The sequence below is a fragment of the Notolepis coatsorum genome, assembly GCF_963971535.1.
Source record: "Notolepis coatsorum genome assembly, chromosome: 9".
In the NCBI taxonomy this organism is placed as follows: domain Eukaryota; kingdom Metazoa; phylum Chordata; class Actinopteri; order Aulopiformes; family Paralepididae; genus Notolepis; species Notolepis coatsorum.
Genome location: NC_140173.1, coordinates 6,771,399 through 6,796,037, shown reverse-complemented (window position 1 = coordinate 6,796,037; position 24,639 = coordinate 6,771,399). Strand labels below are relative to the sequence as shown.

The 24,639-nt window shown below is 42.9% G+C and overlaps 1 protein-coding gene across 2 annotated transcripts; it reads left to right on the top strand.

Annotated features, from left to right (window-relative positions):
- The first annotated feature begins 1,115 nt into the window (after positions 1–1,115).
- znf511 (zinc finger protein 511) lies at positions 1,116–22,692 on the top strand. 2 transcript variants are annotated; one of them, XM_084321238.1, is made up of 6 exons: positions 1,116–1,384; positions 16,089–16,162; positions 16,805–17,006; positions 20,157–20,272; positions 20,725–20,979; positions 21,525–22,692. In XM_084321238.1, exons 1-6 carry the CDS (start codon positions 1,163–1,165, stop codon positions 21,595–21,597), a joined length of 942 nt encoding a protein of 313 aa, XP_084177364.1. In that variant the 5' UTR covers positions 1,116–1,162; the 3' UTR covers positions 21,598–22,692. The 2 variants fall into 2 exon arrangements, with proteins under 2 accessions (XP_084177364.1, XP_084177363.1); XM_084321237.1 differs by having other exon boundaries at positions 21,482–22,692.
- The last annotated feature ends 1,947 nt before the right edge of the window (positions 22,693–24,639 follow it).

The window sequence follows — 24,639 nt, the reverse complement described above, 5'->3', positions numbered from 1 at the left end:
GAACACAAATCTGTCAGTGCAGAGTCCGACCTCATCTTAAATAACAAACAGCATTGCTTGTTGTAGTTAACAAAGAGAGGCAGAGTTGATTTTGCAAAAATATATATACCTTTTTATTTTTTTTATAATCAAATTTTATTTTCATATTCGAATCCCATGCCCATCGAACGAAGCTTTGAAGTATTTAAGACAGCCCTATTAAATGGACTGTTATATCTTATTAAATTGTGGACATTTATTCATTCCCACTTATTAGACACTATTTCTGATGGTAAAATGAGCGTACAAAGCAAAATACAGAATTCTGAAATATTAAAACGGAAAAAACGGAATTTGGAAAAAAATAAAATGGAATTTGGAAAAAAATAAAACGGATTTCATATGGCTCTAATTTACGGTGGCCAGTTTCGAATTGCAGCCTCCCGTAGGTGCTCTTTAAGAGCGGTTTTGAATGTGGGCAGGGATTCACATTCCTTTACAGCTTTGGGTAGGGCGTTCCACATTGTTGTGGCATAATTGCGAAACGTGTTTAGTCCCTTGTTTGAGCCGAATCTGGGTTTAACATGATTTGTTGAGCTTCCTCTGGTGTAGTGGTTGTGGTATTCACTGACCTTTGGGAAGTATTTTGACATGTACATGGGCACCCCGGGCCCGGTCGTGTGGACATTCAGTTCTGTGGACATTCAGTTCTTTCTGCTAGGCACTAGGAGTGACCGGCAGAATAGAAACATTACAAGGGGGGGGGGGGACCCTGATGGAAACAAGACAAACGTCTTTCTCAGGTCTGCATCCCCTTAACAATTGTATGTATTGAGCCGTACTGTATTGTACCCATTCTGCAATCTGTTAAATAAAGTTTTCATTCATTCATTCATTCATTCATTCATTCATTTCATTCATTCATTCAGGGAACAACATAATATTCATGTTGTTGAATATGCGGAAGAGACCCTTCGGCGCTAAACCAATCAGAGAGGGTCTTCGCTGTACGCGGCTAGCCAATCAGAGAGCGTCTTCGCAAACATAGGCTACGGGGGACAAATCACGCCAACGTCCCACGCGTGGGGTTGATTGTATGACGTATTAGTCCCGCGCCTCCTCAACGAGCAGCAACACAATGACCACAACACGGCTAGCTGACATTTCTGACTAGCATGAGGCGATGTTGCAGCCAGAGTTGAGTCGACTTTTAACAGAGAGCGGTCATTTAGACACGACTCTCGGTGAATGCATTCCGACGTTTGACTCGCTCTCGAGGGAGTTTAGGCAGCAGAGTCAGAGTGGAGTTAGCGGCGCAGGCGAGAACAACAACAACAACACGCCAACTCCGTTCACTTTCACGCCACAACGGATACAGCTGAACAAGGACCACGACTTCTTTGAGGTAGCAGACACACATTCTAGCACAACTGTGTTCCACTAGCAGTTTGCAGTAGACGATATGTCGTGGAAGATGGGGCTGCACAACGGGGTACTGTCTCAGGTGTATCATCTTTCATCTCACATACGAGATTGGACAATTTGAGAATTTAACATTTCAATGGTGATATGATATCACAAATTTGGCTACTTACTGGTTGAATTCTGAGGGGGAAGAAAATTCCCAAAACACTATTAGGCATGGGGTGTTGTTCCATTGTGGGCATGGAAAGCCAATTGAGAGGTGTGTTTTGGTGTCATACAAATAAACTTGACTTATTACTTATGGCTCATCACAGACGAGCTGGATGTGGTCAAATACATGAACATATCTTTACAAACATAGCCACAACACTGGTTAATAAACTACCCTCCCACTCGGGGCATTTTGGGATAGAACACATCATAGCCTAAGCCTACTACAAAAACCTAGGGGTCCACAAAGACTACTTCAAACTGGAAATGGATGACAGAAAACTGGAAAACAGATGAGGTACTCAAAAAAACTGAGCGCCCTCCAACCTAATGTTACACCCGCTAAGTTCCTAGCTTTAAGAAAGACACAAGAGTGTAGGTTAATTTAACCATAATATTTATTACATAAAAAGGGGTGGACAAAGTTACTATAAGCCCACTTCAACCTCATGCTCAGGAACCCCAATCAGTCTTGACCGGGCAGCGTGAATATGGGCAGCGTGAATATTAAAGGCAACCAACTTGTCACCTGGTGATACTTCACACAATGAAGGAGAGTAATATCAATTGTCAATAAATAGCACTTCATACGATATCAATTGTCAATAAATAGCACTTCATACGATATTGATTGTCAATAAATAGCACTTCACACAATGAAGGAAACTTTATCACACATCAATAAATACCACGTCAAGAACTGTATAAAAAGGGATATCAAACTTCTCACAATGAAGTAAACAGATATCATACCACTCGGTGATTTAACTTGTGCAAACTGTGCATAACCACGGCATCCATATGATAATGGCACACTAAGCCTGCCCGTGTTCACGTCTGAGAGAGGTACCTTGTACATGGGTTGGTGTTATGGTGGGGGGGAAACGGACACACAAATAAACAAACAAACATACATAGGTAAAGAAAACTAATCCGGCCCAAGGGCAAGACCCAATTCTTTTTGCCCGACTACCGGCCCACTGGCCCGGGCGGATTAGACATATTTATATAACTACCAAACAATAACTAAAAGTGTTTCACGACAAGAGCAGCTGGACCACTGGTGCTCTGTTCCCGTCGGTGGTCCTATTATCCTACCGACTACTTTCAATCCCGCTGGGAACCAGGCAAATGATCTGGAACAAACACTCCATGTCACACATATTGCCGAGCACATTAAAACCCGCTATTCCTATACCATAATACTACCACTGCCTACCTTAGCGTGTAATGCTTGTCCCTGCATTCCGGAGTGAGGTGTGCACCTACCTCACTGCACCGGCCGCAACAAACAATTCCAACTAACGTTCCTCCCGCAGGTATCTCCCTATAACGGAACCTGGCTCATTGAGGCCCCTCCTCCTTTCTCATTAATGCCACCCGTCACATACACCCCCTCCAAATGTATCGGCGTCCCGACGATATACCAATACAATCTACTATTTGGGGAAAACCTTAAACTGCAGATTTAGGGAGTCTAAACGGATTATCGTGTTTGCCTGCAGTACTCCTATTAGACTTCCTGAGGCCTTCCACCACCACTGGGAAATCTGTCTCCAAGTCACCATCCCCTCCTTCCAACACATCATCCTCTGGACAAAGCTCGGATTCTGACATTGACCCCTCACTATACGACTCCAACGGCCGTCCTTCTGTCAATGTAACATCTGTGTCCTCCACCCCATTGTCTCCTCCATCCCCCTGCTCCTCCTGCTCTTCCCCCAAATCATGGCCTGTATCAGGCCTCAACCCACCTATGGGCATACCTCTCATCTCAGTCCGGTGGACATGCCGCACCGGACCATCCTGAACTGCAGGGGTGATGGAGTAGACTACACCACGTTCTGCGGGGCACTGTACCACCCGGTAAGGGGTCGGTTCCCAGACATCCTGAATCTTGTTACGACCCTTCACCCCATGGTTACGGACATATACAAGGTCTCCTTCCCCTATAAATGGATCTCTCACTTGCTCTTCCTGTTTCTTATCTCTGTACTCCCTCCTTGTAGCCAGGCGCTGTCGTACATGGCTATACGCTCCCTCCAGTGACTCCTGGTGCTCCTTTACCCAGTCCTCTAGACCCTGCTCCGCCTCCTCTAACCCCTCCCCTAGCAAAAAATCCACAGGGAGTCGGGGCTCCCGGCCAAACATTAAAAAGTAGGGAGTCATGCCAGTGGACTGATGCACGGTGGTGTTATAGGCATAGGTTAACTGAGGAAGGTGCCGCGGCCAATATCTCTTCTGGTCTGGGGGCAGTGTGCGCAACAAATCATGTAATGTGCGATTATATCTCTCACACTGACTATTTCCCTGAGGATGGTAAGGGGTAGTACGAGACTTGCGAATCTTGTAGACCTTGCATAACTGCCTGACCAACCCACTCTCAAAGTTTCTCCCCTGATCTGAGTGGATACGTTCAGGAGGACCAAACAAATTAAACCACTGTTTAACCAGAACATCAGCTACGGTACTGACCCGCTGATCTTTAGTGGGAATGGCCTGGGTGTATTTGGAAAACACATCTGTTAAGACCAGGACATTTTCTCTTCCATTTTAAGCTAGTTCCAACATGGTGAAATCTATAGCCAGGATTTCATGTGGCCTAGAAGCCTGTACACTGCCCATAACTGGTTTAATTTTTGGCTGTACAGCTTTAGCCAACACACATCTCCCACACTGTAGACACCATTTCTCGACATCCCTGTACATATTTGGCCAGTAACACCGCGAAGGGCGCGAACGCGCAAGTTGCAACGTCCGCTCCACCCCCTGATGCCCATGATTATCATGCAGCTGAGTGAGCACATCTTTATGTAAACACTGTGGTAGTACAAGCTGATGGATCTCCTTACCACCATCAGGAGATTTACACTGTCGATACAGCACTGTCCCTTCCTCTCTCAGGCGCCCCCATTGGCGTGCAAGCTCCTTGGTACCCTGGCCAAACCTCTCCCTCTCCTTTGCATCGGGTGGCCTGGCTTTTCTCCAACAGGCCAACAGTGGTCCAATAACTGGATCTTGTTCTTGCAACACGGCTCTCCTTGGAACAACCTGGAAGCACAGAAATGTCAGACTGGATGCCAAAGAGCTGCACCGGCCGCAACAAACAATTCCAACTAACGTTCCTCCCGCAGGTATCCTAGGGCTGGGCGATATGACGATATTATATAAATATCGGGTACAGTTCATTAACGATACACTTTTTAAACGTATCGCGGATATCGTGATGTTTTGCCCTCGCGTTAGAGGCCGCCGCGGCTGAGATGAGACTTACAAGCGCAGTGCTAAATGCTTTCCTCTCTCTCTCGCCTCTCCCTCTCGCAGAAAAAAAAAGTCAGTCACACACACACTTGCCAAAATTACGTCATCTACACGCACATACACGCACGCAAGCGCACACACCTAGCCAGAGAGGCGGTGGTGGCTCGGTGCTAGGGATGCCCCCTGAAACCCAGGAGTAAACTCCGGCGTTAACGGTACTGCTATCTGTAAGTTCGTTTATGAGCGGATTAGCTACGGAGCTAACAGAGTGTACCATGCATCTGCGACGCAACAGTGGCAGCAACAGTGGACACGGAGTAATGTTAACGTTATGTGGAGTTCATACTACACTACACGTATGAACTCGACATAACGTTAACCCGTTTCCATGAAGTGTTTAATTAGCAGCAATCTGTTGTTGAAAATGTAACGTTAACCGGAAAACCGGAAATGGAATGAGAGGACAGGAAGCCGTCATGAAGTGGGCTTCTGGCCCTTGTAGTCATATATATTGTAGTCTTTTAGTCTTATTAACTAAAAGATTTTAACAAAATAAAAAGCAGCAGCACTATTGGATAACTGAGTCATGTTTGCTATGTATTTCTTTCTTTAGGGGAGTAGGACATTTGTTTCACAGTTTTAGCATGATGTTTTATAGATGGCTAGGTTAAACACAGGTTTTTGTTTTTAAGAGGGGGGGTTTGATTTGATTGAAGTTTATTTCAAGTATGCAACACAACAAACAAACATCAAGTACAGATATAGCCTTAAGCCGTTCAAATAATAAATGTATACATACATGTAAATAAATAAATAGTTACAATATGTAATCTAATCATCTAAATCTAATCTAATATATAATATAAAAAAAAGAAAGGCTAAAATGCTAAATATATAATCTAAGAATCCAATAATCTAAATCTAATATATAATATAAAAATGCTAAATGCATGAGTCTTTTGTCTTTAATGTTCGCTTGCAAACTCAAATACTGTCTTGGTAAGCCTCAATGAATTGTTTGGGGAAAAAAGGAAAAACATCGTGATGTGTATCGTGTATCGCCGAAAGGTCAGAAAATATCGTGATATCATATTTAGGCCATATCGCCCAGCCCTAAGGTATCCCCCTATAACGGAACCTGGCTCATTGAGGCCCCTCCTCCTTTCTCATTAATGCCACCCGTCACACTAACAAGGCCACTGGCCATGACAATATCCCCTCCAAATTCCTCACAGACTCAGCAGCCGCCCATCACCCCAGTCATCACACACATAATAAACCTCTCCATAAAACAGGGACACGTCCCCAAGGACTTCAAAATTGCGAGAGTGACCCCCCCCCCCCTGCACAAAAAGGCAGCAAATTAGACCCAGGCAATTACCGCCCTGTTTCTATTCTTACCTCCATCTCGAAAGTCATGGAAAAAATTGTCTATGAACAGGTCGAAAGGTACCTTGCGGAAAAAAATCGAATCTACGAATTCCAATCTGGCTTCAGAACATCCCACTCCACTGACATGGCTTCTCTATTTGAACGACCACATCAAACAAGAGGTGGACGCGGGCAAATACTGCGGCATGGTCATGCTGGACCTACAAAAGGCCTTCGACACTGTCAATCACCCCATTCTGATTGACAAGCTAAAAGCAATTTGTTTTGATTTTATCAGTTTATCAGTGAGCTGGATGCAATCCTACCTGGAGGGGAGAGAACAGATGGTAGAGGTAAACGGTACTCTCTATCCCCCCTCCCTCCTGAGCTGTGGTGTTCCACAAGGAAGCATACTCTAGGACCGTTACTGTTCCTAATTTATGCAAATGACATGTCGTCAGCTTGTGACTGCAACTTGTTCCTGTTCGCGGGCGACTCAGCCCTGCTGGTCTCTGACAAGAACAAGTTACAGGTTGAAAAAACCCTCAGCTCAGAACTCGGCAGAATCTGCACCTGGCTTGCTGATGACAAACTATCATTACATCTGGGTAAAACAGAGTCCATTCTCTTCCGATCAAATAACAAACTCAGCAAAACCAACGGCTTCTCTGTTACAGTGGGTGATGATATTGTCACAAGGAAAGATGAAATTACCTACCTGGGTTCCATCCTAGAGGCAAATCTTTCCTGTGACAAAATGGCATCCAATGTAATAAAAAAAAGTCAACCAAAGAACAAGATTCTTGTACCGGATCTGCTCTCTGGTAAACAAGAATACCCTGAAGACTCTAGCACAGGGGTCTCAAACTCGCGGCCCGCAGGATGATATTTTGCGGCTCCCTACTTGACATCAAAGTTTAGTGTTAGTGCGGCCCGCGCGCAACCTTTTGCCGACCCGTTGCGCGAGTTGGGCGTTTTATTTATTTTATCACTTGTAGGCTACCATAGCGCAGGCTCATCATGGCAGCAACGTTAGTGGTTGAAACGTGATTCCGGAGTGATACCAAGTGGAAGGAAATATATCCTGTCATCAGTGCGTATAGCAGGTATCCTCGAAATTCTCCCCTATCTCCTCTGCAAGCTCCTGTCCGGCTGCACTGCTCCAACTGTCTGTGTCTGTCTACTGCTTTGGTCCAATCATATTCAGCGTCCCGTCACCATTCCCCCACCCACCCACAGTCTGCGAATCAGAGGCAGAGTAGGGCGGGTCTTCACGGAATGCATGTTGTCTCTTTCAACGGGTCGGAGTCAGAGCGAGAGTTGACAACGCATCTACAGTAGTCTAATCTGCAGGTACTGTAGCTAGTAGCATAGTTTTGCCAGCAGGCAGCTAGTAGAAAAATATGGCATGTTCAAAGATGGCCAGTAAAATAAAAGTCAACAGTAAAAATCGCTGCAATTCAAAGGTGAATGGTCAATGGACTGAAAAATATGCGTTCATCCTCCCTCCAACCAGCACAATGTGCCAAGAAATGGTAGCTCTTGTGAAGAGTGGCAATTTGAAACGCAATTTGAAACGCCAATACGAAACAAAACACAGTTATTTTGATGCAACCTTTCAGCACTAAGAACCACAAAAATAAATGGAATGAAATCAGAATTATTGTTAAAGTTATGTCACAACGATAAAAAGCAACCAAGTCCTCACTCAGTGGCATGGGTGTTGGCTAAACACAAGAAGCCATTCTCTGATGCATACGTAATAAAATAATGTATGACTGAAGTGATGGAGACCATGTTTGAAGGCAAACGAAAGCAAATCCTCCTCAGATAGCACAGCAACCAGAATAACTGAAATACTGGCTGATGATTTCATTAAACAGCTTTGTGATAGAATAAAAAAAATGCACAGTGCATTTCCATAGCTGTGGATGAGTCCACTGACACCACTGAGAATGCTCAGTTGCTGGTGTTTGTGAGGTTTTATGATGAGGCAAAGGGGTAGTTTGTTGATGTATTAATACATTTTTGGAATACTTGAAACTAGGCCTGCCGCGATAAGCAATAAATCGATTAATTGCTGCGATAATTAAAATGAATGCAATGATTTTGACGGGCGCGATTAATTGCTATTTGCGCGTTTGTTTTAATGAGGCGGGCCCAGTGCCCCTTGTCAGTCACTGTCCGTGTTGGGAGGCGGGCCGCTGGCTTTACTACAGAGCACAGCACAGGAGCTCCGTGGGGCTAACGTTACCCCTCATTGTGTCTATTCTACTAACGCTAACGTTACCTCTCATTGTGTCTATTCTACAAGCGTTAACGTTAGCTAGGCTGTCTATGCTAACGTTAACGAGCATTAGGCTAACAAGCTGTAACGTTACCAGTCGCGTCTATTTGCTAACGTTAGCATTAGGTAATAACCGGTTTAAAATGGATGGTGATTACCACACGTTGTGTCTATTCTACTAGCATTAACGTTACTCATACAAACAATCAATAGCGAGTTATATTGATCACGCTATGTACGATAGCCATGCTAAAACGCTAGCACAACATTAGCACCTAACCTAACAACAAGCCTTAACAAGTCAGCGATCTTTTTGCGAGACTAAACTCTCCGCTCGGTGGCAAATTGTGTTGATGTCGGTTTTGTTTAATCAATAAATGAGGCAGAATACACAGTGACTGTATCCTTTGTTTATTGCACTTGTGCCTGCTGCAAACATAATGATTATGAAATCCTAGAGACGCGTCTCTATTCAGTGGTCTGCAGTGTTTCACGTGACTTTTCTGGTACCCAAAAAGTACCTGATAAAATCACAACAATACTTCCGGTCCGGTCGGTGGGCTTCAAAATAAAAGTCTTAAACACCGGAAAAGACGGAGCGGTGGGCTTCAAAATAAAAGTTTTGGGAAATAAATTTCTCCAAAAAAAAAATTCTCTAACCGGTCGCAATAATATCGCTTATCGCGATATTTTCGGGGGCAATTAATCGCCCAGCAAAATGTGTTATCGTGGCAGGCCTACTTGAAACCCTCTTTTTGTGGAATATTTGATGCGGCCCAGCCTCACCCAGACTCTACCTCCAGCGGCCCCCAGGTAAATTGAGTTTGAGACCCCTGCTTCTAGCAGGAGCACTCATTCAAGGGTACTACGGCTATGCTTGCACCTCATGGTACCAAAGCACCTCAAAGGCACTAAAAACAAGATTACAAACAAACTGGTCAGACTACTGCTTGACCGTACTCCTAAAACCCACCTCACCCCTGCCCACTTTGACAACCTAGAGTAGACGACAGAGTACAGCAACTTGCAATGGGCCTGGTCTACAAGATGCACTACACCACGAAGGTACCCTACCCATGTACATGTCGAAATACTTCCCAAAGGTCAGTGAATACCACGATCACAACACCAGAGGGAGTTCCACAAATCATGTTCAACCCAGATTCGGCACAAACAAGGGTCTAAACACGTTTCGCAATTATGCCACATCAATGTGGAACGCCCTACCCACAGCCGTAAAAAATTGTGAATCCCTACCTACCCACCTTCAAAACCGCTCTCAAAGAGCACTTACGGGAGGCTGCAATTAGAAACTGGCCCCTGTAAATGTCTGAACCCACCCACCCACCCCTTCCTAATGTACAGTTCCCTCCCCCTCGTATAAATGTATATATTTACTGTTAGGATCTCTGTTTAACAGTACTGTATATTTGCATGTCCCAAATGTAACAGTACTGCATATCTGTATGTCATGATTAGTTTAGATTAGATGAATAGATTCGATTTTTATGGACATGTCATAAATGTCATTATGAATTGAAAATGGGGGACCCTGATGTGAACAAGACAAAAGTCTTTCTCTGGTCTGCATCCCCTTAACAATTGTGTGTATTGAGCTGTACTGTACTGTACCCATTCTGCAATCTGTTAATTAATAAATAATAATGACTTGGATTTATATAGCGCTCTTCATGACACCCAGAGCGCTTCACGGAGTCCATTATTCGTTCATACACAGTCATACCGGTGGTGGTAAGCTACAATTGCAGCCAGAGCTGCCCTGAGGCAGACTCACGGAAGCGTGGCGAATAATCATCGCCTACGGCCCCTCCGACCACCACCAACATTCATTCACATGCATACACATTCATACGAATATTCATACGAACATTCATAATAATATTGATCTATATGTGCAGTCGGCCCCGAGGCAAGTGCGCAGCCAGGGACCGTCCAAAAAGTGCAACACCGAAAAGACACACCACAAAAAGACCCAACAACCTCACTGCCACACAGTTAACGTTTTCAATCAATCAATCATGGCTATGTAGACCCTTTCGTGACTGTGATGCACCGAGTGAATACAACCATGTAAAATTCCTACAATTAAGTCTGTCTTGCTTTTCTCTATCAAAACGCTTCTCGTACAAGTATCACAGGGAAATTTCAAAGGTACTCGCAGTTGCACAAGGGTTTTGGACAGACAAACGCTAGGGTTTGAAAGCTCGGCGTTGCTAATAATTTTTTTAAATTATAAACTGGTCAACACTGCTCAAAATGGCTTTAGCTGCCTGATGCGCCTGCGCTGTGATCACAGCGCGTGCGCATCAGGCACCCAACACCGGAAATAAAGCTGTGTTGACCAGTTTATAAAAATTATTTAAAATGTTTATTAGCAACGCCAAGCTTTCAAACCCTAGCGTTTGTCTGTCCGAAACCCTCGTGCAACTGTGAGTACCTTTGAAATTTCTCTGCAATACAGACTTAATTGTAGGAATTTTACATGGTTGGACAAGGGACTGTGTATTCACTCGGTGCATCACAGTCACGAAAGGGGCTAATGGCTATGCTTGCTAACAGCCAAACAGCAGGCTAGATGCTTTGGCATTGTGGGATAGATTGGCACTTTTTTGTGACATAAAAATTGGAGGCAGCCATACTTATTGTTCCAGACGTGTCAGGGAGAAATGCCCTACTAGGAAAAACACAGTGGAATAACACTTCAGTGAGTGATCGTAACGTTGTGTCAAAATAGTAGCATCTATTGCCACGTTCACAAGGTGAATATCTGAGTTAGCAAATCTTAGATGTTCATCCCACTTGCTAGTTAGCGTTCATCCAAAATTGGATGAAATGTTGCACCAACATCACAAAATAGGCTAAATAATTAGAAAACTTTAGGCCACATTACTGCTTAAGTTGATGATATTGTTTTCTATGGCACAAAAAAAATATTCTTGTATAGTTCTTATAATAATAATGCAGGACCTGTCGCAGAGGTCTTTAATTGGCATGCAATTATCCTCAATAATATTGAGGATACACACGCATGCATTGTTTTTGTAGGATCGCCGATGCGATACTCCTCTGCGCTTAACCCATCCCGTCGTCCTTCTCCCCCAAGGGCAGCCGGGAGCAGACGAGGGCTGTGGCGTGAGCCACGCCCGGGGACCATCCAAGTGCTTCTGCCCGTCTTCGTCACGGACACGACAGCGTTAGCGATCTGTTTTTCCATTGGGTTTCTCTTATCGGGGGGGAGGGACCCTTGCGAGCACGGGGAGAACATGCAAACTCCACACAGAAAGCAGAAAGGCCTGGGAGATACCCCACCTGGGTAACTGGCATCGCGGAAACCTGGTCCCCAAGCGGGAATCGAACCCTGGACCTTCTTGCTGTGAGGCGACAGTGTTAACCACTACACCACCGTGCCGCTATGGACTATCTCCACTTTTGGTTTTGACTGTGGCCATAATAGCCAATGGCAGCACCGGTCAAAGGTCACAACTCGGGTCAAAATCTTTTCTCTGACTTTGCAACATGGTTTATTAAACTTTATTGTAGCCTATGAACTGTAAACAACATTGTTTTAACATTGTTGGAATCTGTAGAGAAGACTATTGAAGCTAGATTCTCATCAATATCAGATATCATCAATAACGGATATCAATATCTGTTTTTTTTTATATCGTGCTCAGAAACCAGCCACACATCCTCCGCCAGCCCTATTTAATATGGAGAAGTTCCCCTTCTTTGCAGGGCTATAACTTTTTAAATTGTATTGCTAAATTGACATTACTATGGCCCATTCAACGTCCTATATCTATTGTTCAGGGTGTAGCAACGTTATACTTTTTCATTCACATATTCATACTAAAATACGGTCTAAAGTATAAGTATGTTTTTATCGTTTTCTGCAGCTTTCTCCAGAACGTGATTTATAGCCCCAAATGCATTATATTGATGATGAAATACAGTTTGATAGGAATCTGCGCGAGATAAAAAAAAAATTCAAATGGACGTGCTTCTAGAAGTTACTACTGATCATCTGATGTTGACCGGATGGGGGGGGGGGGTCGTTTATAATTCCGTGGCCAACGTTATATGATTCATATAGTGTGGGTGATATGATCATTAGAGCAGTTAGTATCGAACACGTTAAAAAATAACGTTGAATCTTACCGTAGCTTTCTCATAGCGTTGGGCGATGAGCGTGGAACAGACATTTTCCTATTATGGGATGTAGAAATATGCGATCCATTTCCAGGTTGTATAATAGTATACGTCCAAATCATGTTTTATCGAGTTATTTGCAACCGATCGATGTCCAGTGTATCAAGATGGAGTCCCGCTAACGATAGCGAGTGCCCGGACGAAATATGGGAGAGCACCACTTCCGGCGATCCGCCGATCGGTCACCAGATGGCGCTCTTGAACCTTTGGAGAGTTGAGAGGGGATCAACAGTATATCTCAAGTGTCCGGGGGAGAAATCAGATTTTTGAAATATTGATATCAAAGACGTGGTACGGCGTCTTTGGCAGAATGAGCATGGCGAGGAAAGACGTGGTACGGCGGTTTTGGCGACCATAGTGTTAATAGCTTTGAACTAAATGGTATTTTAAGAGCATCTCTACAGTCATATCGTTCTGCAAAATATTCTACTCACAATGGGCCTCATTCAACAATACTCTTATTATTTTTCTTATATTTCTTACCTGTCTGTTAAGAGAACAATAAGAAAAGCCACCGCCACATTCATCAAGCCGTTCTTAACACATTGGTCGCCAAAATAGCTTTTCAGCATTATTGCCCGCCATGCGTTGACCGCCAACATCGCTGTACAGCGTTTTTGAGATCAATATTTAATTTTTTCACCATGGCATTCATAATTCATCCACCCAACCCCCGATGCCCTAGCGGGACCCTAGATGGGACTGCAACGGCTCAATACCGCCGCCTGGTGGATGGTCGGGCGAGTTACACTCTCGCCAAAACCGGATGCTGTCATTGGTGCGTCGAGGAAATTCCTCCGGCAGTCACATCTCGCTACGGGACTCCTGACAGACACTATAGTACATTTGGATCGCTTTCTAAACTTAATAATCGATATGATTTCGGTGTTTATTGCGCCATACAAACTGGAAATGGATCTAGGCGATCGCCGACGAATAATCGGGATCTTTCTCCTCCAGTCTCATCGGCGAACAGTAAGAGGACACTAACGTTATTTTCAACCCGATTGTGCATTTCCTTGTTTGCAAACCATCTGATCAATATATCCACCCATACTACATAAAGCCGTTGGCGTTACCGATGATCAAGGAATTATAAACGACCCCCCCCCCCCCCTTTCCTCCACGCATGATGAAGCATAATGTATACCGATCATATACATTTGAATTTTTTAATATAGCGTGTATGGGAAAGAAACGCCAATCGATAATCTATGATATGCGTTTGGGCCTATAACTAGGGTTTTTGGAATTACAGCAGAAAAGATTAAAAACATACTTATATTCTCGAAGGTATTAACACAACAATGTATGAATGAAAAAGTATAACGTTCCCACATCCTGAACGATAGATAATCGATGTTGAATGGGCCATAGTAATGCAGATATAGCAATACAATTAAAAAAAGTTATAGCCCTGCAAAGAAGGTAAACATCTCCATAGGCTTTTAACGGTGGCAGAGAGGGGTATGAGATGGGCACAACCCCCGGCGGTCAATGTGTTAACGTCAAAATCGGTTCTTACCCAGGTCAGTTGCATGATGAATCCCACTGCTCATTCTTAAATTCAAATGCGCGTTTCAACTTTGCGCTAAAACCATTTGCATACAGACATGCCCGCCATCTCCTTATAAGGCGAATGAGGCGTGTGTAAAACAGCAGAATTTCGGCATCTGATCGCTGTCTGATCCATTCAACAGGAAGCGATTTGCGACTGATCTCAAAATGACACACACACACGACTCGCGACTCAGTGCATGTGTGTGTTCCTGTGGGTCACTCATCGCATGCGTGTGTGTGTGTTAATCTGATGACAAAATAAAGACTTATACTTGTACTTATACGTATACCGTTTACTGTATAGTGCGAAATAAATCGTTCCAGCAAAGTAGGCTTTGTCAATACTGAACGACTTGACAACGCTTGTCAAGAACCAAATGCACAGTAGGTTGGGAAATACTGGATCTGTCACCGGTCATCTCTCTCTGAAAGGTCCCTGTGGCAAAACCCCCGAATGCGCTCAGAACTTGTACGAGCAGAGAAGAGAGGAGAGGAGATGTTGTAAATATGCGTTCTATGCGTACGGCCTGGGCAGTCAGCATCCAACTGTTCTAACAGCAATATATAATCCATTTCAGAAGAAGAACGCACGCAATATTGTACTAAAACTGTATTGTATTGTTTGTTTTGTTAAGTGTCTTTGAGCATTAGGAAAAGCGCTATATAAATCTGATGTATTATAATTATTAGGAATGGTAGGCTTTTTTAAATGTTTCTCATCTGGGTAAGAGTTTCTTATCTGGGTAAGAAGAGTGCTCTCGACCACTCTTAGAATTTGGTCTTGCCTGAGAGATTTCTGAATCCCAGGTAAGAACAAAATAAGAGGAAATGCTAGTTAAGAACGAAATCTGTTCTTATATCGCTTCATGAATGAGGCCCAATATGTTCTTATAATTGTTGCAAAATGTATGATTGAATCATGAAAGTTCAAGCTTTCACTGATTTTTAATCCATAATCCTTCATTTAAAGTATTTGCCCTGTGAAATTATTCCAATAAGTATTTTCCCTGGTGACAAATAGCAAGATGACATTGATCTAGTTACATTTTGGTAGGAAACTACTTAATTGGAATACTTTCTGAGGACAAACACTCCGGTAATCTGTGGTAAGTAACGTTATGTCTTTGTACGTTCAGAATGGACATAGATGCAGTCGTCGTGATGTTGGGAGTAGAGTTAAAATCTTGATTGATCAACGAATGGTGCCATGACTGAGATGCTGCAGATTTGCATGATTGGATCTCAGTCTCCATGGCTACACAATTAATCAAAACATTATCAAAATCACAATATGGCCTAGTGCAAGTTGCAAATTACAGGATGGTGCAATATTTGATTAATAATGCAAAATGTGCTTCAAATTACCAAAGTATTGTGTCGAATGCAGAGAAGCCCTGGCCTACATATTGTATTCCACAGACTTAAGGCAACATCTTTGTTTGGTACAGACCCCTGCAAAAATCACATCATGATCATTTCTATACTTTTGAAGCAAAAATGATCATTCTCTCTCAATACCATGAATCATATTTGCAAAATCCATTTAAAATAAAATAATCACAATATAAATGTTTCCCCAAATCGTTCAGCTCTTAAAGTCTGTAGTGTGTACAAGTGACACAACACATAAAGCGCTGTCATATTATGTCACACACTGGCAGCATAAACCAAAAGTACATCTGTGTAGCCTCCGGGGAAATGGAAGAGTTGCAACGTCCTGACAAACACTAACTATACTATATGCATCACATTATGTCAATTTCAGGATGGAGACATTCTCAGACACCTGTATCTGCAAGATCTCTCTGCTACAGAAGCAGATGACGTGCCGAAGCTCAGGTAAACCACACTAGGAACAACAGGAGCTGTCTAGGGCCCTCGCTGCTAGCTGATTTCAAAGCATTTTTATCAAAAGATGAATCCAGTATCAAATCTGCTTATCAAATCCAAATCCTTTCAAATCCCTTGTCAAATCTTTTTAGTTAACTATTTCTGGAGATGGGAGTGGGCATGTGTTGTGTTAAAAAAAAATTATTTGTTATATTGTGCTCACTCAGTGCATTAACAAAATATTCTTTCAGCAATGTTGCAAGTCACTCAACCAAATCATCATCCATCGTCATAGGGCGTCATATCAGCATGGGGGGGGGGGGGTACAGCAGGTATAGGCATGGTAATAGTAGAAAGACATAAATATAGGCAATCAAATTTGATCTGAATATTTAAAAAGATATGAGGAAAATAATAATAAACAGTGTAAACAATATAATTGACTCTGAATATGGGAATATTTAAAGACTGGGATTGTGGATGAGGTTCGTTAGACTCGAAGCTTAACGGATCTGGGTGCTTCGCTAACCTGGAACCCAACCCCACCCGCTGCTGCCCCCCTTGTTAATGAAGACTCCTAAAAGTCTGTACTAGCCACAGTAGTATAGGTACGTCTCGGGTAACGTTATCCCCCGTGCTCTGTGCTGACAGCGTGTCGGAGTTCGGCTGCCACTTCTCTGGCTGCAGCCAGGCGTTCAGCAGCGTGGAGGACTACGAGCACCACTACAACTCCCTCCACAGGCACGTGTGCTGCTCCTGCCGGCGCTCCATGCCCTCCGCCCGGCTCCTGGACATCCACATACAGGAGTGGCATGACTCGCTCTTCACCGTCCTCGCCCAGAGACGGGATATGGTAAAGTTGGTTAAAGTTATGGTAAAACTTATGGTAAAACTTAACGTCGGTGGGATGACCTCGACCCCCAACCTTTGCTAAGGCGCTGGAAGAATCAACAGGGTCCATTTCCATTGCAGCGTTTGACTTTATCGAACCTTCGGTCGATCAGACCTTCATCGGAGCTTATCTCCAGTTTCAAGTTTTGTTTTATTTGTCACGTATAAAGTACATGTACATTACAGTGAAATGCTTGGTTCTGTATGAGCCTCCTGAGATTGTGCTTCATACAGTTAAAAAAAAAGTTTAAATAATAAAGACCAAACACTATACAAAATATACAGAACTAAAGTACAAAATGCAAAAATTAGGTAGAGATGTAGTGCTGTAGACGACGTTGAGCCGTGTATACTCTTAACTGAATCAGCACCAGCCCCGAGGATAGTCGGGTTATTTCGCCATGCGTTGAGCGCCAGCCGCCAGGACCCCCGAAAACCCGAGTATAGCCGGGTTTTCATCGTTATTTCTTTTATTCTATATTTCTATTCATTACAGGCACACTGGGTTAACATGGGGAATCATCCTGAGATCGCCAAAGTGCATTACCGGCCGCATCCTCCCAGGTGGCAGTATCGAGCACCCTTTGAAACCTTATATCTTGGCCTGTGTAACGTTCAAATGTCTCTGGGCGCAGTTTTCTTTGTCAGGCGAGTGGAGCGGTTATCCCTTCCCGATCGCATTGAGAAGCGTCAAATGCCCCTGATGCATCTGTTGTGGTGGATTATGTTGGCGACACGATGGACACCAATACTGGGACTCGCGATCAGACAATTGCAATATTCTTTTGGGGGTACCTCCTAGTGAAGGTAAGGACTAAATGATATCATTCCTGCTTTGATCCAACCATGATTTCACATCGATCGCAACGTGTGTGTGTAACGTTACTCCACAACGTATGCCGTTGGTGACGATCAAAGCATAAAAAAAACGAGCCAACGCTTTTAGTTAAATTCATGTATTGCTGCATATCGTAGTTTTCTGGGATTAGACAGGATCACTCTAAAACTATACTTATATTCACCGCGGTATAACACGCAAACGTATGGATGGAAACATTTATTATTTTTCACATATTAAACGATAGATAGTTGATGTCAAATGGGCCATAGTATTGTTTCCATAGCTATAATATAGAATATAGATATAGCCCTGCAAACACCACCACTTATTCCTATCTCTTAGAGCGTTGGCGTGGTAGGAACAAGTCTGTGGCGTCCAAAGAGTTAAAGGGGCACTTAACAATGCTGATTTATTTTGCACATAATCTCACATATCCAAAAGAGTTTGCACACGTTCATTTAGTTTGACAGTTATTGACAGTAAATATGTTTGAATATGGCCACCAGTGATGTCATCGGGGCCATTGAATCCTTGTGTTGTGTTAATTACAGCTCAATTAAATGATGGAATAAAACCCTGAAGTAATTTAATTGAGCTGTAATTAAGACAATGCAAGGATTCAATGTCCCAGATGACATCACTGGTGGCCATATTATAATAATAATAATAACTTTATTTGTATAGCACCTTTCATACAGGGGATTGCAGTTCAAAGTGCTTTACATCAGTAAGAAATAAGACATAAAATCTGTGTAAAACAAGCAGCAAGAGCAAAGCATAAAGTTGGATAAAATAATGCAGATATATTAATCAAAATCATATCAGAACCTCACGTTCCAATAGGCTTCTTGAATTTCTGTAATCTGTTACAAAACATGATAAAGGTCATAGTATGCACCCAGCGGATAGTGGGGCATAGAAATAAATGTTAAAATCATAGCAAGGGTGGGTGCCCAAGTGGCGAACCATGTAACGCGCTGCGTCGCGAAGCGGCCAACCCGAGTTCGATTCTCGGACCCGGCGTCCTTTGCCGAATGTCTTCCCCCCCCGCTCTGTCTCCTGTTCTTCCTCTCTCTCTCCCTCTACCGGACTGCCCGGTAGTACAAACAAATAAAAAATCCACCAAAAACACAATTAAAAAAAAATAATAATAATCATAGCAAGGGTCAAATGAGCACATAAAGTGCAGACATATAAAATCACAGTTTTTCACATTAGGATCTAACATCCCAACAGGCCACTTTGTTTATGGTTTGATTAAGTTTTAGTAGAATAGAATAGACATGAAATGAAATAATAAAGACACTCAGACTTGGTCTGTAAAGCCTTTCACATTTCCTGCTCACAGTCCCAAAACATCCCGCCTATCTGTGGGAAAACAGTAATTGACTAGTACAGATGTCCAGCCTCGGATATATAAAATAAAACATAAAAAGGGAATAAAAACATGGGGAAAACATAGAGAAATAGTGCAATATAAAATAGTGCAATGTCAATCACAGAGAAATAGTGCAGTATAGTAGTGTAAAGTCAGTCAAATGCTTTGGTAAAGAGATGCCTTTTAAAAATGTCTAACGTGTTGGGTAACGCGTTCCACAGTTTTGGGGCGTAGTTTACAAAGGCTGCATCACCGATCTTCTTATCATTCTTTCTGGTGACCTCTAATAGACCTGCATCTGATGATCGCAGTGTTCTGGCGGCTGTGTAATTTATTAGAGAGTTAGCGGTGTAGCTGGGTCCATGTCCATTAGAGCTTTGTATGTGAGGAGAAGCACCTTAAAATCGATTCTAAAAGTTACAGGAAGCCAGTGTAGAGTAGCTAAAATGGGACTAATGTGTTCCCTCCTTTTGGTTTTGGTTAGTAGTCTAGCTGCAGAGTTTTGAATGAGCTGGAGTCTTTCAGTAGTTTTCTTGGGGAGACCAGTGAATAGTGCATTGCAGTAGTCTAGTCGCTAAATATAAAAGCATGAATTAGCTTCTCTGCATCATTTTGATTTATGAATGGTCGTACCTTCACTATGTTTTTGAGATGAAATAAAGCTATTTTGGTCACTTTGTTTATATGGGTGTTGAAGTTCAAATCTGAGTCCAGGATGAAATATTCAAACTAATTTATTCTCAATAACTGTCAAATTAAACAAATGTGTGCAAAACTGTGTATAGCTTTTGGATGTGATTAAGATCATGTCCAAAATAAATGTGCATAGTTCTTTTGGTGAAATGTCCCTTTAAGAGCCTGCTCTCCTGACTTAATGACTTGTCTCTTTCCAGTACCAGTGTCTGCTGGAAGGATGTGGTTTGAAGTTCAGGACTAGTCAACAGAGGAAAGACCATCTGATCAGAATTCACAAGTACCCTCCAGACTTCAGATTTGACAAGGCCAAAAAGTAAGCCATTCATTTCTCCTTTTGTCCACCAGATGGCAGCGTAAACCATTATTTGAGGCAGTCACCTGTGAGGCATTCTGATTTCGGGGGAAATCAACCCCATTAGTAATATAATTTATGTTCCAGAATTGTATTGACAGAAACATAACAAAGCGGAATCAATTGATCTGATTTCTCATAGTTTAAGTTGTAATTGTTTGTTCTTGGGTGCCAGGCTCCTTCATGACCCGACCATAAACCATGTGTTGTAGGGGATATAGGCAGTTGTAAAACCCGGTCTCAATGTAAATCACAAAATGCACTACAGTGATATCTTCTCACCCTCACCCTCACTTTCAAGCTATATATATTAAGTGTGTGTGTGTGTGTGTGTGTGTGTGTGTGTGTGGGGATAGGCATGTGTTTGCCCACACATATGCACAGTTTTAACATTGATATCTTGACACTAACAGAATGAGAGACGCGAAGAGCCACCATCACAAAGACGCCACCATGGAGGTGACGGAGGACGCGTGTGAGTCTGGAGGGCTGTGTGAAGCAGCGTCAGGCGGCCCGCCAGAGGAGGCTGAGGCCATGGAGTCTGGACCTGCAGAGGAGCCGGAGCCTCCTGCTCCCACTGCAGCTAACCACAGCACCACCAGCACCACCATTACCACACACACCAGCACCACCAGCAGCGAACGGTTGAAACCCTGTTACTCCTACAGGTTAGCATTCAGTTGAGACAAAGTGTAATGATGCTGATGCCAAAAGGGCTGATCATCTGCTTTGAGGTTGTTGGTGTCAATTTTTTGCATTGTGGAAATTCTCTATTTTACTATTTTAGTTTGTATAATTATTACTCTATTTACTATTTTAGTTCGATATCTGCCTTTTCAGTGCAATCCTAAATTCTAGAAAAGCCAGTCTGTTGTGGCAGTTAATTTCAGCAGTTAGGGTGAATGCTAACTGCAGACCACATTGTATAATTATTATAGGGTTATGGGGAAAGGTTTGTACTGGCCTTGAAAAGTTTGAGAATGGAAAGTTTGGGGACTGTTATATTTATTGTTATCTGAAGAACAATCTTCAGATTTGAGTGATGTGGTCTATTTTTGTTCTGGGGGGAAATCTTCTTAAAATAAAATCCAGTAATCAGAAATGTTTGTGACATTATGATATCTTTGACATGTTAAAACTCTGTTTTATATGTTTATTTTCAACTTCTAGAGTTCAGGAATGTGATGCAAAACGTCATGTTCTGGTCTTTCAGGGTCCCTGCCACTGTGTGCTTCGGCCAAGGAGCCGTCCGAGGATTCAGAGGCCGGGGGGGAAGGAGAAAATAAAGCCCTGGAGTCAAGACAATAAAACCATGGAGTCCAGACTATAAAACCCTAGTCAAGACAGGACAGACTCTAAAGATGAGGAGAAAATAAAGCCCTGGAGTCAAGACAATAAAACCATGGAGTCCAGACTATAAAATCCTAGTCAAGACAGGACAGACTCTAAAGATGAGGAGAAAATAAAACCCTGGAGTCAAGACAATAAAACCATGGAGTCCCGACTATAAAACCCTAGAGTCAAGACGGGACAGACTCTAAAGATGAGGAGAAAATAAAACCCTGGAGTCAAGACAATAAAACCATGGAGTCCAGACTATAAAACCCTAGAGTCAAGACAGGACAGACTCTAAAGATGAGGAGAAAATAAAACCCTGGAGTCAAGACAATAAAACCATGGAGTCCCGACTATAAAACCCTAGAGTCAAGACAGGACAGACTCTAAAGATGAGGAGAAAATAAAACCCTGGAGTCAAGACAATAAAACCATGGAGTCCAGACTATAAAACCCTAGAGTCAAGACAGGACAGACTCTAAAAATGAGGAGAAAATAAAACCCTGGAGTCAAGACAATAAAACCACGGAGTCCCGACTATAAAACCCTAGAGTCAAGACAGGACAGACTCTAAAGATGAGGAGAAAATAAAACCCTGGAGTCAAGACAATAAAACCACGGAGTCCCGACTATAAAACCCTAGAGTCAAGACAGGACAGACTCTAAAGATGAGGAGAAAATAAAACCCTGGAGTCAAGACAATAAAACCACGGAGTCCCGACTATAAAACCCTAGAGTCAAGACAGGACAGACTCTAAAGATGAGGAGAAAATAAAACTCTAGAGTCAAGAATATAGAACCCTGAAGTCAAGACAGGACAGACTCTAAAGATGAATAACTTTATATATCATCTCCTAACTGCATCACATTTCATGTTAAATTATGTCATTGACCTTATTTTGAAAACTTTTGTTTCAACCAAAGTCTGACATGGGGATATGAGGTAATTTTTATGCCAGAAGACTATTTGTTTTGTATAATCTATTGTAACATGTTGGTGACAGAGCTTCACTCTTACATTACTATTAAATAAGGAGTGACAATGGATAACCTACCTCCATGCATTGTGTCAATTTGTGTGGGAGGGTAATTGAGTTGGTCCAGGGCAGCTATGCCCCTTCATCTGTCACAAGATGGAGATAATCCCAGTTGATAAATTACGATGAATGTGTTTCTAAATATAGTTTATTTTGTTAACATTAGTCCTGGTTTAGTGTTAACACATTTTGGGCCATTCGATTAGACAGGCCCCACTCTAGGACGCCAGCTTTTCATTACAACTTTTCACTGTGCGTGAGGTTGTTTGTAGAGCTAAATCTATATTTTATATTATTGCTATGTGTCCATTGTCATTGTCAATTGACAGTATAAACCTTCCCTTCAATATGCCATAAAGAAATAATTTTTTGGTCTGGGATAATTCCTGCAAGGCTAGTTCTAGGGCGCTAAGCTAATGTTAAATCGATTGGCGTTTTGTCCCTACACAAGCTAGAGTTAAAAATCTAAATGCATATGATCGGTATCATGTTCCACCATGAATGTATGAAAGCGGGGGGGGGGGTGGTTGTTTCTGATTATTGATTACCAATAACGGCATTCGTTATTACAACAACATGCGCTGACCGGGTGGATGGCTATGAGAACAAGGCCCGATCAGGCTGAAATTGACGTCAAATCGCTCTTACCTGTGGCCGGTTGGATTCCACAAAGAATTTCCCAGTTATTTGATCGCCATCTGGTAGATCGATATGTCCATTGGCTGATGCTATATTCCTTTACTGCATACTGAATTCGGCGTCGCAAAAAGTATTCCAGGCGATCTGGTGAAGCCATAGCTTCAGGCTAACAGAAAAGCTAACCCGGAGCGAAAAGAAAGTTGACACCATGTCTGAAACAAGGATTACTGCATTCTTGAGACAGCGCCACTACCAGGATCTGGCTGGTACTGCACTTTCAGAGTCCCAATATGCCTTTTCCAGCCAAAATACAGCTCTGTGACATTGAGTAGGATATTAAAATGGAATAAAAGCGGGCGGCTACGTGGCGTAGTGGGCAAGGCGCTCGCCACGAAATGCTGGAGATGCTGGGCTCGAACTGACATCAAGCTCCACATTTGCTTTCAGTTTAGCTGGTCGTCCGTACTAATACACATTGGCCGTATTAGGGGGTGGGAAACTGATGGGTGGGGATCGGCCGTTATGGACAGCGACTCCTACAGGTCGGTTGGTGCGCCTGCGCAGTGGAATCAGGAAGTGTCGGGGGCAGCGTGAGCCTCCCACGCGTTACTCCTCGCCACTAAGAGATCGAGCTGCGCAGGTGAAAAGATGCGACTGCTGTTACCTCAAGTACCGGAGGGGACTTGTGCTATGTATGACTTAGTCCACATTGCAGCCGGCTTGTGGGAGGCAAGAAACAGCGTCCGTGACAGGGGAGGGTTGAATTGGATGATACGAAATTGGGATGGGAGAAAATATAGAAAATGGGAGAAAAAGTGGATAAAAAAAAATGGAATAAAAGCAAAAACGAGTTTAACACGTGGTTGGCCTTCAAACGTCTGCTCCCAAACGCGTATATATACGTGGTTGGCCCCCGAACCAGTTAATAAGAGTTTATGGGTGTTGACTGTGAAGTCAGTTTGGACCATACTGTAGATGTCCACTAGGTGGCTCTTCTCTCCCAGCTGAATATCAGACTTTGTGAGGTGAACATTAAATATTTCTATTGTCTGAATGAATGTCTCTGCCAGATCTTTTCTAACATTTCAAAATCGAATGAATTGTTTGCAATCCCTATATTTTCAATATGACCTCAAGCATCACTGCTAAAGTGATGGCTCCAGTACTGAAATTATAGTCTTATGTTACCGTTACAACCACTGTCATCTGTCATGCTGATGCTGTCCAACTGCTAAGTCCGTTAGAAAATGGTCTCTCCTTTCTAACCTTATGTTCAATCAATCGTAACAGGTGTACTTTCCATGGAGCTAAAAAAAA